General features: G+C 43.4%; 1 protein-coding gene across 6 annotated transcripts in view; it reads left to right on the top strand.

The window, feature by feature from the left end:
• Positions 1 to 20,602, top strand: part of SLC35A5 (solute carrier family 35 member A5) — a 70,497-nt gene that overhangs the window by 6,803 nt on the left and 43,092 nt on the right. For 4 of the 6 annotated variants that reach the window (XM_068269822.1, XM_068269821.1, XM_068269825.1 and 1 more), the window contains exons 2-3: positions 4,806 to 4,968; positions 19,725 to 19,858. In XM_068269822.1, coding sequence (XP_068125923.1) covers positions 4,839 to 4,968; positions 19,725 to 19,858 — 264 coding nt within the window. In that variant the 5' untranslated portion in view covers positions 4,806 to 4,838. Of the gene's footprint in view, positions 1 to 4,805; positions 4,969 to 13,639; positions 13,739 to 19,724; positions 19,859 to 20,365; positions 20,429 to 20,602 lie in introns of those variants that run through there. The other 2 variants (XM_068269827.1, XM_068269826.1) reach the window with 2 other exon arrangements.

Here is a 20,602-nt window from a genome sequence, read left to right on the forward strand (position 1 = left end):
TCTTTTCCCAATATTTTTCATGGCATTAACTACTTATGTGATGCAGCAGATGAATCAGTTAGACTAGTGGCCAGAACCTCTGCACTTGCTAATTCAGCTAGAAGGGGTATTTGGGTCAGAACCTGGGAGGGGGGTGTTTCCTCTAAGGTAAAATTATGTGGGGTTCCTTGTGAGGGTCCTTTGCTTTTTGGTTCTAAATTAGAAGACACTTTGGAGAGGTCTGCAGATTCTGAGAAAAAACGAGTATTTGGATTTAGACGGTCCTTTCGTTCCTCGAGAGGCTCCAAGTTCAATTCCAGTTTTAAGTCCGGTAAAAGGCAGTGGAAATCCCAAAGGGTACAGAAGGGAAAGCCTTCCTTTCTCCCCAGTTCCTCCAACCTCCCTAAGAAACAATGACGACAGGATTCCGTTGGGAGGAAGACTGGCTCATTTTTTTGAAAACTGGCAAACTCTTTTTCAAAACAAGTGGCTGTTAACTATAGTCCAGGAAGGTTACAGGTTAGAGTTCACACAAAATCCCCCCCATAAGATACCTTGTGACTCCTCCTTCAGTGTCACCAGTAATGTCCTCTGCCTTGGACAACGCAATAGCAGATCTATTTGCAAGTAATAAGGAAAGTTCTGATATGCCAGGAAAGAAGAGGGTTCTATTCCCCAGTCTTTCTAGTTCAGAAACGACAAGGAAATTTCAGACTCATTCTCAACCTAAAGATTCTCAACAAATCAAATACCGCAAATTCAAGATGGACAATATTTGTTCTGTACTGAGTCTCCTCCAGGAAGGATCCTTAATGGCCTCACTGGACCTTCAGGACGCATACCTCCACCTGCCGATACACCCAGATCCACAGGCGTTTCTGAGGGTTGCAGTCCATCAGTCAGGGGAGGTGAGACATTATCAGTTTACGGCATTACCCTTTGGATTATCATCTGCTCCCTGGCTTTTTACTAAGACTATGTCAGAAATAATAGCTTACTTGAGACTGTCTGATAGCCAGATTATTGCTTACCTGAATGACCTTTTTTTTCTGGGGTAGTTCGCCTATGAGTGTATCTTCCATGATTCAGGCCTCAGTGAGTGGAATCTCTTGGTTGGATCATTAACTGGAAGAAGTCTTCCCTAATTCCGTCTCAATCAATGATTTTTGGGAGTTTTCAGTTAATCAAACGGTTTATCTTCCATTACAGAAACAGGAATTGCTACTAACAAATGTATTTTCCTTCCAGGGAGCTTCTTCCATCTCTATAAGGGGAGCTATGTCCTTGCTCGTTCTTATGACATCCTCCATCCCGGCTGACCAGTGGGGCCAACTGCATTCACAACATCTCCAGCACTGGATTTTACAGGTTTGGAACAAAAAACGTTTGACTCTAGACAAAAAGTTTTTGATCCCTTACTATGTGAAGACTTCGGTTCTATGGTGGACAGAGCAACAGCATCTTCTGAAAGGCAGGCTTTGGGACTTTCCTACACAGAGGGTCATTACGACAGACGCTAGCATGTGGGGTTGGGGGGCCCACATGGACGACCTCCCGGTACAGGGCTCCTGAAGCAGAGTATTGGGGAAGAAACACTCCAATCTTAGAGAGTTAGAGGCAGTGAGAAGAGCTCTATTATATTTCCAGTCACAGATTCAGGGTCAGCATGTGGTAGTAAGATCAGACAATACTGTGGTAGCTCTCTTGAATCATCAAGGGGGACAAGGAGCAGGTCTTTCTCCATGCAGGCAGAGAAGATTCTTCTTTGGGCCGAAAGGAATATGGGGTCATTGAGGGCAGTTCATCTGAAAGGAACTTTAAATTACTTGGCGGACTATCTCAGCAGGTCACAGTTGAGTCAAGACAAATGGTCCCTGAATCAGGAGATTTTTCAAGAGTTAGTTTGCAGATGGGGATAGCCAACAATAGACTTATTTGCGAGCAAGCAGAACAGAAAATGTCAGATGTTTTGCTCCCTGTGTCCTCTAGAGAAACCTTGGGCAATGGACGTCTTTTCTCTGAAATGGGATTATCCTCATCTGTATGTGTTTCCTTCCTTCAGTCTCATTTCCAGGACACTCAGAAAGATTCAGCAGGACAAAGCTGTGGTTCTTTTCTGGCCAAAGAGACCATGGTTCTCTCTTCTAAGGAAGCTTGCTGCAGCAGAACCATTTATTCTACCGTCCAGCCAGGATCTGTTGACACAAGGTCAGGAGGTTCATCCACAGGTAAAGATGCTACACCTATCTGCATGGAAACTGAATGGGAACTCCTGAGAGGTAAGAGCTTCTTTAATGACTTGTCCAACACTCTCCTTCAGAGCAGAAAACTAGTCACCAGGAAAATATATGCTAAAGTCTGGAAAGTTTATTGTTCCTGGTGTCGAGATAATAATATAGACAGAGAAAGATCTTACTCTGTGTTGGAATTTCTGCAAGCTGGTCTTAAGAAAGGTTTGAGTTCTAGTACACTGAAAGTACAGACTTCGGCCCTTAGTGTGTTTCTTCAAAAGAGGTTGATTGAAGACGAATACTTCATTAGATTATGCCGAGCTAGTCACAGGATAAAGCCTCAGGTTAAGACTCTTGTACCTCCTTGGGATCTTAATTTGGTGCTTCAAACCTTAATGGAACCTCCCTTTGAGCCTCTTGATGACATTTCTGAGAAACTGTTAACTCTTAAAGTGAACCTCCAGATTAAAAATCGACTCAGCAGCACTGAAAAGACCTAGTGTTTCTTTAACAGTTTTACAGCATCAGAACTTTGTTTCTCTTATACAAGCCTCATTTTTAGCTGCACAGAAGAAAACTGCCCGGGCATTTTCCCCTGATGCTGTGCAAAGCATGATGGGATTTCTGATTATGTTGTTCTCGTTCTGCTGTTTTGGTGCAATTTTTTTTTTATTTTTTTACATTTTGAATTTGATATTGAAGCCTAGCACGTGCAGCTGGGAGGGGTGATCAGGACACAGGACAGTTGGAACTGTGTCTCCTGCTCCCTGTCACCTACTTTCAACTAAAAAGATGGCTGCCCCATGACAAAAATGGCAGCCCCCATGAATCACAAACATTTGCCTGTTCTTTTAAAACAGGGAGGGTAAGAGATTATATTACCTATCTATTCTAATTAACATAACTAATGTAACTTAATGACAGTATGTTTGTTTAGGCTGAAGTTCCCCTTTAAGACTACCTTCCTGTTGGCCATCTCCTCTGCCAGGGGAGTAGGGTAGATCTAAGCCTTGTCTATTTCAGAACCATACCTTGTTGTTTCTGAGGATAGAATTGCCTTACGGTTAGATCCAGCCTTTATGCAAAAAGTTTGTTCCCGGTTTCATCGGGCACCGTAAATGTATCTGCCTTCCTTTTGTGATAACCCAGCAAATGATAAAGAGAAACTTTTGCATTGTTTAGATGTGAGACGTCATTCATTATCTGGAAGTCACAAAATCATGGAGAAAGTGTAAAGCTCTTTTTGTACTGTTTTCAGGTTCTAACAGGGGTAATCAAGCCTCTAAAGCAACCATTTCTAGGTGGATTAGACTATGTATTTCTATGTCCTATCAGATCAAGGGTCAGCAGGTTCTGAGTATGGTTAAAGCCCACTCTACCCGGTCTGTTTCCACCTCTTGGGCAGAGAAAGCTGGGGTGTCTATAGACCAAATTTGTAGGGCTGCTACTTGGTCAAACAAAAGTACTTTTATTAAACATTAAAAATTAGATGTGTCTGCAAGTTCGGATTTGTCATTTGGTAGAAGGGTTCTACATGCTGTTGTCCCACCCTGATACCGTTAATCTCTGTATCTCATCTAGGTTGCTATCCTGGAGACGACCCTGGGAAAGACACAAGTTACTTTCTTTTCCAGGAGTCGGAAGGACAGCACCCAAACTACCCACCCGGGTTCTTGTATGTTCTTCATGTAGTATATTATTAAATTGTTTATGCATTATTCGTGGGCATCTTTTTTATTACTGAGGTCTGGTGAGTGCAGGGGCCTTATATATGCTCCACTGTGGCTGTCTTTTAACCGTTTCCAGTCCAGCAGTGTGTGGAGGGAATCATCTCTCTCATCTGGGTTGCTGTCCTTCCGACTCCCGGAAAAGCCGTTACCGTAAGTAACTTGTGTCTTTTTTGGCTAACACAAGGATAATGGTACAAAAGGAAAGAACGTTTACCTTTTAACAACACCACTGTTATAGTATGTGGATACTCAGAGAAACTCAAACTCCCAACATGATTGTGTAATCGAAAATACCCAATTTTATTTATCTATGGTCAATTTGACAAAACATGACCTTAAAAACAATTAAAAACAGAGCAAGGACCACAAAGAGCCTGTGCCAAACACAACGGGTATATATCTAAAAACATATAGATAAAGTAAATTACGTATTCTTGATTACACAATCATGTTTGGAACTTGAGTTTCTCTAAGTATCTACGTACTTTAACAGTGGTGCTGTTAACGGTAAATGTTCTTCCTCCTTTTTGTACCACAAGTTATGCTATTAGCGTGACCCATGGTACTTCAGTAGCGCAGCCTTTGCTACGGTGACATGCCTTACGAACAAGCATTAACGTTACTGTAGCAATGGTAACGCTACTCGAGTACAGCGGGTTGCGCTAGTAGCGTAACTTGCAGTACTAGCGGACGTAAATAAGAGCAATACGTGCATAGTGCATGGCAGTATTAACGCAATTATGTGAATCAACCCCAATCACTCAATCACACACAACTTTCTCCTGTGTTGAAGGTACAACATATTGCTGCCTTTGTTTTATGTATTATCTAATAAAGACTTTTATTTATGTGCGGTTTATTTTAGTAAATTGGAGATGCTGCAACAAAACTTACAACAATGAGATGCAAAGTCTTTTTGAACCCTTCGTCGTTTTCCAGATCCACTCTGCACACCTTGTTGCTTGGATGTACTTTCGTCACTCTTGGAACAAGCCGCATTCTTTTAGTAAAATTCTCCGCTAATGAAGGTAAGATAACATTTTTTTTTTTTCCAACCAAACTTTGAAGCAGGTAAATGATAAAGTTAATGTTCCAACATCATCCATAAAAGCAATAAAGCTTTGGTATATCAGCACTGTTGTTATACAACAATGAGAGCAGGGATAAAAGGTCAAGATCCTCTGTCAGGTATAGGAAGGTAGAGTACATTTAGATATGGAGAGTGACTATCAGTCTAGGGGTGTAAGGCCCCAATCACACTAGTGTTTTGCTGGCAATTTTAAAGCGCTAGTGCTATAATACCCTTTGGACCCATTCTTACTTGGGCGATTTGCGTTAATGCTGGCGATTAACGCAAATCGCCAAACGCGTAGCCTGCACCAAATCAGGCGATTTGCCGGCGATCGCGTTTCAGTGCTATAGAAGCGCTAAATGCGGCCGCAGAAAAATCGCTGCAGTGTCCAGTGATTTTTTTTTTTTTTTTTTTTTTTTTTTTTTTTTTTTTCCAGTGGAAAAATCACTCCCGTAAAACTTTTAATTGTGAATGTGGCCTAAAGGTTATAATCTGGTTCTAATGGAGGAAAGCCAGGTTGCCCATATTGGCCTCGGCACCTCTGCCTTGATCAACATCCTTGCGTAGTGGGAGAACCTGATTGACAGATCTAATAAGGGCGGATCATGTAGGCACGATTGCGGTGATCCAATGCTTAGTAAGTACCTTGCGAGCCATATGCATTAATTTGAGTAAGAAAAATTTGAAATATTTATCAGTAATGGAATCTGGAAAAATACTCGGTAAACATATTTTAGGATCGCATTCAATTGGACATCCCATGTGGTCATTCAGGAATTTGACAATTTGCATCCAATACAGATTAACATTTGGGCAACTCCATATTAGGTGAAAGAAGGTGCCAGGCGCAGTAACCCATTTAGGGCAATGTGTAGGCATCCCACGTTTGAATTTGGCTATTGGTGTAAGATACGTACGGTGTAGAACATATAAATATAATAACCGATCCGGCTTACAGTATGTGGAGAAACTTAGGTAAAATAACATTTAAGTATTCAAATTAAAGCTTGTGAGCTGTAAATTAATTTGCGGAACAGGTAGCAATCTGAAAAAGATTTCCAGATGTCATTCTTTTGTGAGGATAGGTTATGGCTATCAATACATGATAAAAGTAAAAACAAAAAAGTAATCAAAATTTAAATTTTAAATGACAGAATGAAAAAAAAAAAAAAAACAGAAACAAGGAAGGTTAGGTTTCTCAGTGCTATTATTAGCAGTAGCTCTTAGCAATACTAGTAATTAGTATACAATTCCAGTTATACCCATTAAACAGTTTTTGCCATGAAGAAGTTATTAGCTGCAGAAATAGTCTGTCTATCCAGTGTTTACTATCCATTTAACCACTTACCCGGGACGAATAACTGCGTCCCTGCAAATTCCCTGTTCCCCTCGCAGGGATGTAGGTACTACGTCCCTTGCCGCCATGTACTCTTGCTCGGCCCCCCGTGCTTGTTGTCGCCACTGATCGTTACACGGCAGATGAATGAATGGAAACTCTGTCCCCGTATGAATGGTTGCCGGCATCAAAGATATTTTTTTTTACTTCCGTTGACGCATTACTTCCTATTTAGCGCACTACACGTAGTAGTAAAGTTATACATTAAACACCTTGTGGCCAAATAGTAAAATTACACCTACACACATTTACTTTAAAAAAAAGACCCCATTTTAAATTAACACATTACTCCCACACTATCCCATAATTTGCCATTTTTATTTTTTTTTCTTTTGTATTAAAAAAAATTACATAGTTACTTTAGGGACTGAACTTTTTTTTAATATGTATGCATGCCTTGTAAGGGTTTTTCACCGTCCTCTGGATCAACAGGGAAATGTGAGGGAGCAGGCTGGTGTTGTACTTTATTTTCTGGTTGAACTCGATGAACGTATGTCTTTTTTTTTTCAACACAAGTAACTATGTAACTATGTCAAGAGGGTATATTACTGTTAATTTTAAAACTATGGACTTGTAAATAGTGACTGAAAAAATGCACCTTTATTTGCAAATAAAATATTGGCAACATACATTGTACTAGGGAAATATTTTAAACCTTGCAATAACTGGGACAAATGGGGAAATACAATGTGTGAGTTTTCATTACGGTAGCATGTAGTATTTTAAAAAATACCTATAATGGCTGTAAACTGAGAAATAATAATTTTTTAACATTTTTTTTCTTATTTTTAAATCAAGTAGCTAGCCTAGCGCTAGCTACATGATAGCCGCTGTGCAGTTGCATCCCCCCACCCCCTCAGATCGCCTCCGGCGATCAGCGCAAGCAGGAGATCCCGTTCTGAACGGGATCTCCTGCTGGGCTTCCCCCGTCGCCATGGCGTCATCGACGTTGTGACGTCAGAGGGAGTCCCGATCCACCCCTCAGCGCTGCCTGGCACTGATTGGCCAGGCTACGCAAGGGGTCGGGAGGGGGCTGCACGGCAGGTAGCGGCAGCGATCGGACGTTACACGCAGCTAGCAAAGTGCTAGCTGCGTGTAACAAAAAAAAATTATGCAAATCGGCCCACCAGGGCCTGAGAAATCCTCCTGTGCGACAAACCCCGAGCTCATCTCAGGATTATCGCCCAGGACGTTAAAGAGACTCTGAAGCCTCACTAAAATCATGTCGTAAGTTTTTATTTTAAAAACCTCTTAAGCATGTTTGCCTCACCTAAAACACCGCATCCCCGCAGCTGAAAACTAAATTAATCACCCATAACACCCCGGGCAATATCCACGACTTTCTTGTTCGTGGATTTTGCTGTTCTAAGGAGGCAGAGCTTAGTGCTGTAGCTCTGCCTCCATGCGCGTCAATAAGCGCTGATCGCTGCCTCTCCTCCACCCCTCTGTGAAAGAAGACTGAGGGGGCAGGGAGAGGCGGAGATCTGCCGCAGATGGACGCGTGTAGTGGCAGACCTACAGCCTAAAGCTCTGCTTCTTCACGGAAAGAGCCCCACAATCAGCCCCAGGGAGTTTAGGGTGATTCATTTAGTTTTCAGCCACAGGGATGCGGCGTTTTAGGTGCTGCAAACATGCTTAAGAGGTTTTTAAAATAAAAATGTGATTTTACGAGGCCTCAGAGTCTCTTTAAAATGCAGTTTGAATAAAATAATTCTTAGCAAAAATTACCCCTCAAAGAAAGCCTAATTGATGAGGAAAAAAACAAGATATAGATTGTTTTGTTCTCATAAGTAGTAATAAAGTTATAGGCAAATGAATGGAAGAAGCGCTGAAAGGTGAAAATTGCTCTGGATTTTAAGGGAAAAAAACCAGTGGAGGTGAAGTGGTTAAACTTATTCACTGGAATGAGTATTCCAGTGAAGGAGTTTAATAGTTGACAAAAGAAACTGGTTGCATGACTGACAAATCAAAGGCAGAAAGGAGGCAGCTGCAGATACAGTTGAGGTGGTGAGTTCTGCCTGAAGCTGAAAATGGGTGTGGCCATGACAGGATGCGGGCAGGGACAGAACAGGAAATGGGTGTTACCATGTTGAAAATTACTGCACATGCGCCCATAGGAGCACCTCCTTGATCACATGCAGCTACAATTATTAATGTTTTGCACAAGTGGAGAGCACTGTCCACCAGGGGGGTGAAAATGTGATCAGGGAGGGCGCCAGCCCATGTGCAGTAGTACACAACTTGACTTAGTCTTTTCGCACTAACGAGCCTTTTACAGACAAAATTGATGGTACTCAAAAAATGAGGGAAGCGGTAAACATGAGGAGTCCTGCACACATGCCTGTAGCCTCCATTTGCGGACACAATGTAGCCACAGTTTGCCCAGGCCCAAAATATATCCTCACATGTGCAGCCACCATGTCCCCAAACCTAAATTTGCACATACATTTCAGATGTAGCCAGCAATCAAGCATCAATGTAGACTCCATTTCACATGTAGCCTTCGCCTACCCCTCCATATTGTGCGGTGGGCAGTGGCTATATGAAAATGGAGTCTGCATTGTTTTTCCCGCAGAAATGACACGTCCACAGAAATGTTAAAAAGCATGGATCAAAAATAGTTTCCAGCACACTTCATAGTCACAGCCCTGCATATAATTTCCCACCACAGCCACACGTAAATGCCACACATGAAATCTCCTCAGTAGAGTTTATTTCCCATTACAGCCAAAAATGAGTGGACACTTGCAGCCTATTGCAACCACAGCTACATGCCACACATAAAAGGGCCCCAACAGAGTATTCCCACCACAGCCAAACACAAACGCCATACATGCAAACGGACACCTGCAACGTATTCCAACCATAGCTACACATGAAAGGGCCCCATCATGAAAGGGTCCACACATGAATAGACCCTGCAGTGTTTAGCCCCCATAGCTCAATTTTACATGTAGCCACAAGTACTGGATTATAGCTCTCAGCCTCAATGCCACACATCAAAGAAACCTCCGCAGACCCCTGCAGCATTTCCACTACAGCTCAAAAGCAATAGGACACCCTGGCCTGCATCAACAAGGAAGAAAAAACGATCAATATGTCCAGCGCAGCTCACGGATCTCTTCCCTGCTCCATGACAGCTTCAGCCCGCTCTGCTCCCATGCTGAGGCTAAAATTGCATTGCCCCGCCTGCATCCTTCCCAGCAAGCCAATCAAAGAGGGCCAGATTTCTTGGGCTCAGATGGGGCTGGGTTACTGCCAATCCTGAGCCCTCTTTTGTTGCCAGGCAGATTGCCGTGCACACTTAGGGGGGAGAAAAATCACCGAAGGGAGAGAAAATGCTTGTGGAGGAGGCTTCATTGGACCGGTTTGTAGATGTCTGCGGGCCGTAGTTTGACCACCCCTGGTCGAAGTGATGACTGCAAATTATTGCCATCAAATATCAGTCATTTGGGCCTAAGGCATTTCAGGTAATAAGAAACGCACTTGTGTGAGTTTCTTATCATCTGACATTGTTAGCTATGATAGTAGCTACCTGGCAATGTTGAAGCTAGGTTTTGTGCTGTGGAACTGTCTTTCAGCACCACAGCACTGCTACCTCACTCCCATGCAAATAAACTCACACCACTGCTCACCACCACTACAGTGCTGGGCACCCTGACACTTCTCTACCATCCTAGTGCCGGGCACCTTGACACTTTTACAGCGTCCACTAAAACTTCCGCAGCACCGTAAGTGAGCCGCTGGGGAGGACCGGAGGATCCTTGAGGAACGGCGTGGGCCAGGACTTCTGTAGGGGAGGACCAGTAGAAGCCCCAGGTAAGTGGAACTGCAAGATCTCATTTTAAGAAATAGTTCTGGAAATGCTGCATACAGAGCAGCTGCAGCAAATCGTAATTACTCCAGTGGTATCATGACCATTCTTTTTAAGCAGCAATGCTCTTTTGGAATCGCCAGCGATTCCTAGAAAGCTTAAATCGCTACTGAAAGTGCTTTAGTGGTCCCCTGGCCTTAGAACAGGGGTGGGCAAACCCTTTGAATGGAGGGCCACAAGGGGTTCTCCAACTTGTCATACCCCCCGCAGAAGTACTAGATGCCAAATGCACACATAGTCTTAGTAAGGCTCACTAGCTACCTAAACTAACAGAATAGATAGCCAGGTGTGACCAAATTATTAGACTATCTCTTCCCAATTTAAGTAACCAGGTGAACCCCCGGGAATTAGACAGCCCCTCCCCGAGTTTAGGTTGCCTGATGAGTCCCCAGTATTAGACAGCCCTGCCCCTAGTATTCGTCAGACCCCTCCTCAGCTACAGTGGGTTGCAAAAGTATTCGGCCCCCTTGAAGTTTTCCACATTTTGTCATATTACTGCCACAAACCTGAATCAATTTTATTGGAATTCCACGTGAAAGGACATCTAATGTCAGTACAAATACAGCTGCTCTGTGACGGCCGCAGAGGTTGTCTAAGAGAATATTGGGAGCAATAACACCATGAAGTCCAAAGAACGCACCAGACAGGTCAGGGATAATGTTACGAAATTTAGAGCAGGCTTAGGCTACAAAAAGATTTCCAAAGCCTTGAACATCCCACGGAGCACTGTTCAAGCGATCATTCAGGAATGGAAGGAGTATGGCACAACTGTAAACCTACGAAGGCAAGGTCGTCCACCTAAACTCACAGGCTGAACAAGGAGAGCGCTGATCAGAAATGCAGTCAAGAGTCCCATGGTGACTCTGGACGAGGTGGAGAGATCTCCAGCTCAGGTGGGGGAATCTGTCCATAGGACAACTATTAGTCATGCACTGCACACAGTTGGCCTTTATAGAAGAGTGGCAAGAAGAAAGCCATTGTTAACAGAAAAGCATAAGGAGTCCTGTTTGCAGTTTGCCACAAGCCATGTGGGGGACACAGCAAACGTGGAAGAAGGTGCTCTGGTCAGATGAGACCAAAATTGAACTTTTTTGGCCAAAATGCAAAACGCTATGTGTGGCGGAAAACGAACACTGCACATCACTCTGAACACACCATCCCCACTGTCAAATATGGTGGTTGCAGCATCATGCTCTGGGGGTGCTTCTCTTCAGCAGGGACAGGGAAGCTGGTCAGAGTTGATGGGAAGATGGATGGAGCCAAATACAGGGCAATCTTGGGAAAAAAACCTCTTGGGAGTCTGCAAAATACTTGAGACTGGCTCAGAGGTTCACCTTCCAGCAGGACAACGACCCTAAACATAAAGCCAGGGCAACAATGGAATGGTTTATAACAAAACAAAACATATCTATGTGTTAGAATGGCCCAATCAAAGTCCAGATCTAAATCCAATCGAGAATCTGTGGCAAGATCTGAAAACTGCTGTTCACAAACGCTGTCCATCTAATCTGACTGAGCTGGAGCTGTATGGCAAAGAAGAATGTGCAAGGATTTCAGTCTCTAGATATGCAAAGCTGGTAGAGACATACCTTTAAAGACTGGCAGCTGTAATTGCAGCAAAATATGGTTCTACAAAGTATTGACTCAGGGTGCTGAATAATTACGCACACCCCACTTTGCAGTTATTTTTTTTTTTAAATGTTTAGAATCATGTATGATTTTCGTTCCACTTCTCACGTGTACACCACTTTGTATTGGTCTTTCACGTGGAATTCCAATAAAATTGATTCATGTTTGTGGCAGTAATGTGACAAAATGTGGAAAACTTCAAGGGGGCCTAATACTTTTGCAAACCACTGTATATTAGTGTGTGTGTGTGTGTGTGTGTGTGTGTGTGTGTGTGTGTGTATACACACACACTTTCTGGTTCTCCTTACCTCATTTTTACATAAATAATGATAAGTTACAGATGCAGGTGCTACTTACTGATTACAATTCCTTGATATGACAATGTTACAAACACTAAGGGCTTGTTCACACACAGAGCGATTTCACTTTTCTTTTACATTAGTTTTGGACCTGAACATCTTCAGGTCCACTTTAAAAATTAGCCCCGCCCCCACTGCATGACATCACAACGCCACAGCCGCCGGGATCCCCAAGTCCCCTCTATTCCGGGGACCCGGCGGCCGAAAAACTCCACAAAAAGGTTCGGGGGGAGAAGCCTGGGTCCCGCTGGCAGCGCTGATCGCGCGTGGGACACAGTTTAACAAAACAGGAGGCAGATTCTTGACAGCCCAACCTGAGCACGGGCTTACCGCCAGGGAGGTTAATACTAAACTTGAAGCAAACCTGTGAGGTTTGCTACAGGCATTTTGGAATACTTACCTCGGGAGGGGGAAGCCTCTGGATCCTCAAGAGGCTTCACGCATCCTCCTCAGCTAGGCCTATCCCTGACGTGGCTACACTGCACCTGCGCAGTAGCACAGATCTGATCGGGCTCAGCTTTTTCCGCTGTACTCCAAATGAGTCCATGCTAGAGTGCTTGCCGATGAGCATCTTTTCGGGGGTCCCAGGGCTAGAACAGGCTGGTGGTGGAGGACAGGAATGCCTCTCTAGGATCCAGAGGCTTTCCCCTCCCGAGGTGAGTACTCCTTAGGGGCACTTTTTCCCTACAGGTACACTTTAATTGAATTAAAAAGAGAAAAATCTGTGTATATTCCCATTAAAATTTCACCAGCAGATGTCACTAGAACATAGCTAACTGCACATATACCTCTTTACAAAACATCCGTATTGCACTGAGCATGATTTCCAAGCAGAAGTGAATCTCATCAACAAGCATTGTTCTTATCTTTGTATACACGTTAGTTAATTTTTTATTTATCTTGTAAATTTTAATTGCAAAAGGAAAGCCCTTAAAAGTAGTTGTCATAAAAATTGTAATTTTACAAAACTATGAAATATTTCTTAGCTTTGTGCTGAAACCTGTCTACGTTTTCACATAGTTTTTTTCTGTCTGGTTGCACAGGATTCTGTTTTTTGAATTGATAGGGAAGAAAATGAAGGGTGAAGGTCTTGTTAGTTGACCTGTCTGATTGCCTCAAAAACCAAGTTCACTAAATTAATTGGATTTTTAACTATGTAACTATGACCAAGGTTTACCTATTTATTGCATGTGCATGAAAGGCCTGAAATTTTGAACTTCTTGTTCAAAGGCCCATTGTATGTTACATCTCTGTGATTCTCAGATTGCTTTTAGCAGGATATTCAAGCTGTGCCAGCCCAGTAGTATTTGAAACCTTGATACCAAAAGTACATATAATATTTTCAATTGCTGTATCTTTTGTTGTGCAGATAACACTTACGACTATGTTCCTGCCACTGTTAATGTGTGTGCGGAGGCCGTCAAGCTGCTGTTCTGCATGATAATGGCTTTTAGAGTCATTCTGAAAGGCAAGTTGTCTGCATCATTTTCCTTTGTTAGCTGACACTGTGCAAAGCAAATCTAAACTAATGTGATCTGTTCTAGGATAATGTGTTTTATCTGCTTTTATTTACATTCTTGTCAGGCGATGGGTTTGTAATTTTTTACTTTTTGATCTAGTAATGTTAGATTAAAGAAAAGAAGCTTAATATGTATTGACTGGTATTTTCAGCTTGAAGGTCAGTGATATCATTATTTGCCATAACTGAGTATTGAGCAGCCTTTTTCACTCTGTAGTTCTGTTTTAGAGATCGGAAATTAGATTATATGTTTGTCTTTTTTTTTATCTTTGCCCTGCATTATTACTTTTTTCTATGTATCATCAAATGTATGCCCACCTATGTTTTTTATGTCACTGAACAAATCTGCATCTGAGTATTTACCTATCCATCTTGTTAGGGCCCGTTCAGATCAGAAATGCGGATGGCCATGCGTGCGGAACGCGTGCGGACCGCAACGCGTACGAACGCATGGCCATCCGCGTTTGTGTGCGTTGCGTGGCTGATCCCATCACTGAAAAGTGAATGGGACAGCCACGCGTTTTTGCAAAATCTGCGTGCAGCATGCGTTCCCGGACCGCACAGGTCCGGAACGCATGCAGTGTGAACATCAGACATTGCACTCTATGCAATGTCTGATGTCGTGCGTTTTGGCCACCTGCACGCGTTTCCAAAACGCGGCTGGAAACGCGTGCAGTGTGAACGGGCCCTAAGTGTCCTATGATAGTGCCTTTTTATCAGATACTTGCATGTTTTTAATGGCTGCTGATCCAGGTAGAAAGGTTGTGAAAAGGGAAAGCAGAGATCGGCACAAGATATCTGACCGGCAGTTGAAGGATGAGTGGTGCATCAACTGTGCCTCTGTGCCACTGTGCTATCTGGGTATAGTGTGTTCCAGATACAAAAAGTGAGGCAGAGATCTGGGCACCAGTTCACTATTGTCACTGTTTTGCAGGGAATCCCTGCTTTGTCAGAGGCAGAAAAATATACGATAAACCATATTGGCAAAGGTGGTGCAAACGGTGGAGTCTTACGACTCTACAAAATCACAAACTATTAAACCTACACTTCTGTACATATGTAGGTGGTTAATGGAGGCTGGTAAAGAGTATGCGGCATCCAGGTTGCGACCGTCTCCCTCAATCATTCGTATGTACAGGCTGAAGTTGGATTGCTTTGGTTTTCCACAGATAAATATGGAAGCGTAGTTATGAGTGGCTAAACACCTAGCTTAGTTTCCTGTCTGCTACCTTGCATGTCTGGAAAACCAGGTGTTTGCATAACTGCTCTTGTAAATAAGGCCTAAATCTCAGCAGACACCATATTCCCTACATGTTTTATTCAGTTTTTTGAATGTGTGTACAGTTATCAAAAAACCTGTTTTCAGTGTTCACCACTTATGTTGCATGTTGCATGTTGTTTTACTGCTGGTGCATTGTGTGCAGCTCTTTACAGGGTGTAATTCACATTAGTAACTGTTCCTTAATGGAGCAATTCTACCCAGAATGCAGGTATTAGTTGAGGCAAAGCATATCTGAACTGCCTATGTGACTGTTGTATAGTTTGGTGGGTGGTCACTTAATGCTCTGTAATACCTTAGTGACAACAAACCGATCTATATGTTGTTGGCAGTAAATAGTCACAAGTTGGTTATTCACATTCAAATTTGAACATGAAACAATAGTTGACATCAGTGTTCTCCCCAGGCTCTTTTAGCCGGGTGCTCCACCCGGCTAGTTTTGGTGAGCACCCAGCTGTTATCAGCTCATCTCCTCCTGGGCTGTAAGCAGAGTTGTGCATAGAAGCACCGGTCCTGCATTCTCTCAACTCGCCCCACCCGGCTACTTTTTCATGCCACCCGGCTACTATTTCATGTCACCCGGCTGGAAAAAATGTCTGGGGAGAACGCTGGACATGAAAGTTTGTGTTCTCCCAAGAATTTGCCAGCCATATATAGTGTAGTGAAGGCCTTGCCACATTGCCAAACTAAGGGTCCTTTTACACTTAATCAGTTGCTCTCAGTTAAAACGGAAAGAAAACTGATTTTCAAAGTAAGTCCCATGTTTTCCTATGGCACCTTTCACACTTAACGCGTTTTAACTGAAATCTTCTTCCCAATGCACTGCTATGGAAAAAATGCGTACCATTGCACACCAACTGATTAAGTGTGAAAGGGCCCTTACTCTAATGAAGAGTACCCCAAAACAGTGCATGGCCTCTTTTCTGCACCACCCCCACCATCACCACTGCATACACTGTACTAATGTTTCCTATAGCATTGCTCAGCTTTCCTTTGTCTCTACATAACATCAAAGCACGTTTATCAATGATGGAGCTATATGAAGCTTCGAAGGGGGAGTGTATAAAAACATTTTTAAATAAATCTCTATTGCAAATTGTGAAAAGTGAGAAAAAAGTGGTAAAGGGAAAATGGGCTGCACTCAGAATTAGGAGGGTAGTAGAAGTGAAGGACAAGAAAGTGAGGGAGCATTATATAAGCCTTAGTGATATGATCTTGGATGGGTCATGCATCAAATAAAGGAGAGAGAAAGTAGCACTGCCACGTTAAATTCGACATGCACCTGTAATCGTATATTCTGTCACAGTGGACTGTAGAGGATCAAAACCCTAATTTACTATTAGGATTTCTGTACTATGCAGCGCGGCAAGGATAGAGCCCCAAATCATACTCGTACGTATTGTGTCCTGGCTTCTTCTGGGGACTCTGTCCTTGCCACTCTGCATGCTACAGCATCTCCTTTTGAGGGCTTCTTTACACTGTCAGCATTGTACTGCAATTTGAGATGCTGTTTAGATTGCCTGCAATTCACAAAACGCACACGGTTTAGAATAGAGTTTAGAATACATGAATATAGAGTTAAGAATAGTTTATAATAGAATCATGGTTACTATTTTTAAACTAATGCGCTGTGATTGTGAGGCAATTTAACACAATTAAAAATATTGTGCATGTTGCATTTTCCCTGCAAAGCACAATCGCATACAAATCACAATGTAAAATTACATCGCATTGCGATTGTGTTTTGCTGTGTAAAAGAACCTTAATAGTAAGGATTTTGATTCTGTATAGTCCACCGTGACAGAATATAAGATTACAGTGGCCTCTTGGATTTAATATGGCAGTGCCACTTTCTCTATTTGATGCAGAGCAGCAAGCCTCACACATAACGCATCCTGGCTTTTTAAGATTTTAGTTCAGGGATTGTATTTAGTATTGTAGTATTTTTTTCTTTTTTAAAAAAAACTGCATTGAAAACACTTTTTGTATGCATATTTAATTTCAAAAACATTCTATTAAATGCATATGAAGAGTTCCTGAACTGAATCTTTAAAGTGTACCAGAGCCGATCTGTAATAAAAGTTTTATACATACCTTGGGCTTTCTCCAGCCCCAAGTGCACGGATCGCTCCCATTCTGCCGTCCTCAGTCTTCTCCAGCTCCAGTAAATGGTACTAGGAGAAGAAACACAGAGACAGTGGGAGCCCAAATTGTGCAGTATGTCACAGATGAATGGGTGGGTAAAGGTGTTCGAAAAAGGGAATACTCACGAATGTGGGTTGCACACGGGGCAACCGACCACTTAAAGCAGGTGGAGTGTCTTCTACCTGACTCCACTCAGGTATGCCAGCAATCCTGGAGATGGTCGCTCTCTTGTTGAAAAACCTCATGCACTCTAAAACCGTGAGGTGGTGTGGGTTCCACCTCAGGTTTGGTGTATGGGACTCCCCTCACCAACCCGTGGGGGGGGGGGGGGGGGAGTATAACACAGAAGGGGGTAAAGAGGCACCCAAAGAAGCATAAAAAAGTTTAAAAACACAGTTAAAACTAAAGCTTGAAAAAGTTTAAGTAAGCCACCTCAAGCTTTAGTTTTAAGTGTGTTTTTAAACTTTTTTTTTATACTTCTTTGGGCGCCTCTTTACCCCCTTCTTCTCCAGCTCCAGTACCGAGTCCCGGAAGTTCTGCCAGTCACGACCAGTCTGCACAAGAGAAGTTCGCCCTCTACGTATCTCTCCGGCAGACGCCAGAGAGATACGTAAAGAGTGCACATCTCTTGCATCAGACTGGCCACGACCAGCAGAACGTACGGGACCCGGTACTGGAGCTGGAGAAGACTGAGGATGGCGGCGTGGGTGCAATCTGTGCACTTGGGGCTGTAGGAAGCCCAAGGTATGTATAAAACGTTTATTACAGCTCGGCTCTCTTTTCCTTTAACCACTTGCCGACCACGCATTCATACCGCGCGTCGGCAAAGTGGCAGCTGCAGGACCAGCCGGCTTATTAATCAGGAAGCAGCCGCTCTCGCGAGCGGCGGCTGCTTGTCAATTCACGGCGGGGGGGCTCCGTGAATAGCCTGCGGGCCGACGATCGCGGCTCGCAGGCTAAATGTAAACACAAGCGGAAATAATCCGCTTTGTTTACATTGTACGGCGCTGCTGCGCAGCAGCGCCGTAAGGCAGATCGGCGATCCCCGGCCAATCAGCGGCCGGGGATCGCCGCCATGTGACAGGGGACAGCCTGTCACTGGCTGCACAGGACGGATAGCGTCCTGTGCAGCGCGGATCACCGGGGGGGGGGGGGAACCAGGTAGGAGAGGGAGGGGAGGAATTCCGCAGCGGAGGGGGGCTTTGAGGTGCCCCCCCCCCCCCCCGCAACACCCATCAGGCAGGAGCGATCAGACCCCCCCCCCCAGCACATCATCCCCCTAGTGGGGAAAAAAGGGGGGACGATCTGGTCGCTCTGTGTGCCAGCTGATCTGTGCTGGGGGCTGCAGAGCCCACCCAGCACAGATCAGCTAAAACAGCGCTGGTCCTTAAAGGGATACTGTAGGGGGTCGGGGGAAAATGAGCTGAACTTACCCGGGGCTTCTAATGGTCCCCCGCAGACATCCTGTGTTGGCGCAGTCACTCACAGATGCTCCGGCCCCGCCTCCGGTTCACTTCTGGAATTTCTGACTTTAAAGTCAGAAAACCACTGCGCCTGCACGCCCGTGTCCTCGCTCCCGGTGATGTCACCAGGAGTGTACTGTGCAGACACAGACCATACTGGGCCTGCGCCGTGCGCTTTTGATGACATCAGCGGGATCGAGGACACGGCAACGCAGGCGCAGTGGTTTTCAGACTTTAAAGTCTGAAATTCCAGAAGTGAACCAGAGGCGGGGCCGGAGCATCGGTGAGTGGTTGCGCGGGCACAGGATGTCTGTGGAGGACCATTAGAAGCCCCGGGTAAGTTCAACTCATTTTCCCCCGACCCCCCTACAGTATCCCTTTAAGGGGGGGTAAAGGGTGGGTCCTCAAATGGTTAAAGGGGCACTGTGGCGAAAAAATAACATTTAAAATATGTGCAAACATAAACAAATAAGTGTGTTTTTTCCAGGGTAAAATGAGCCATAAATTACTTTTCTCCTATGTCCCTGTCACTTACAGTAGGCAGTAGAAATCTGACAGAAATGACAGGTTTTAGACTAGTCCATCTCTTCATAGGGGATTCTCGGCAAGGATTTTATTTTTTATAAAGATATTCCCTAAAAAGGATTTAAACAATGATGCTAGCTAGCTTCCCTGCTCGCTACAGTTTTTTTGGCAGTTGGACAGAGCAACTGCCAATCACTAAGTGCAGTTTGAAAATAAATAAATCCCTGAGAATCCCCTATGAAGAGATGGACTAGTCCAAAACCTGTTGCTTCTGTCAGCTTTCTACTACCTACTGTAAGTGACAGCAACATAGGAGAAAAGTAATTTATGGCTCATTTTACTCTGGAAAAAAACATACTTCTTATTTGTATATGTTTGCACATATTTAAAATTTTACCATTTTTCGCCATAGTGCCCCTTTAATTCGGAATCCGATATTTTTCCCCATATTGTCTTGCATTACCCCATATTTTCTAGACTCTTAGCATTTATAAATCTTGCTATGATGTGTTTTGTTTTTCAGAGAGACGGCAGGTCAGATGCTGTTTATGTTTTACCTGGAGGGAGACTTGTCAATTCATGAAATGGGCTGTGCCAGCGTTTCTTTACTTTCTGGACAACCTTATATTTTTTTATGTCTTGGCCTACCTTCAGCCAGTAAGTACTTGTCTTAATTTGAAATAGTTTTAAAATGCTTTAGTATAATGTATCAAATCAATAGAAAATAGAGAAATTGATATGTAGCAACAAATAAGTCTTTAGGTTTTAAAATCCTTACATAGATTTTTCCATGGGTAACAGTCACATGAATCTCCCTAAAGGAGACTGCTTACTCAAAAGCTTGCTGGGAGAGAAAGTGAGAGAGAAATCTTAAAACCAAAACCAACCCCAAAAAAAATTCTGTTGCAGCATGCAGTTAAGCACTTCCTCTAGGCAATCACCTGACCACAATCAAGGGGAAATGAAAGTGATATTTTTAAAGAGAAACTCCAGTGAAAATAATGTAATAAAAAAGTGCTTCATTTTTACAATAATTATGCATACATGATTTAGTCAGTGTTTGCCCATTGTAAAATCTTTAAAATCCCTGATTTACATTTTGGCATTTATTACATGGTGACATTTTTACTGTTGGCAGGTGATGCATGGTTTTTTGGCAGTTGGAAACAGCTGTAAACAGCTATTTCTCACAACGCAGCAAGGTTCACTGACAGGAAACTGCCAAGAGTACGTACTTTTCTTGTTTCTTGTGGGACCACAATATCAGCCATACAGCGCCCCCTGATGGTCTGTTTGTGAAAAGGAATAGATTTCTCATGTAAAAGGGGGTATCAGCAACTGATTGGGATAAAGTTCAATTCTTGGTCAGAGTTTCTCTTTAACCACTTGAGCCTTACTGGA

Source organism: Hyperolius riggenbachi, chromosome 2, assembly GCF_040937935.1.
Source record: "Hyperolius riggenbachi isolate aHypRig1 chromosome 2, aHypRig1.pri, whole genome shotgun sequence".
Taxonomy (NCBI): Eukaryota; Metazoa; Chordata; class Amphibia; order Anura; family Hyperoliidae; genus Hyperolius; species Hyperolius riggenbachi.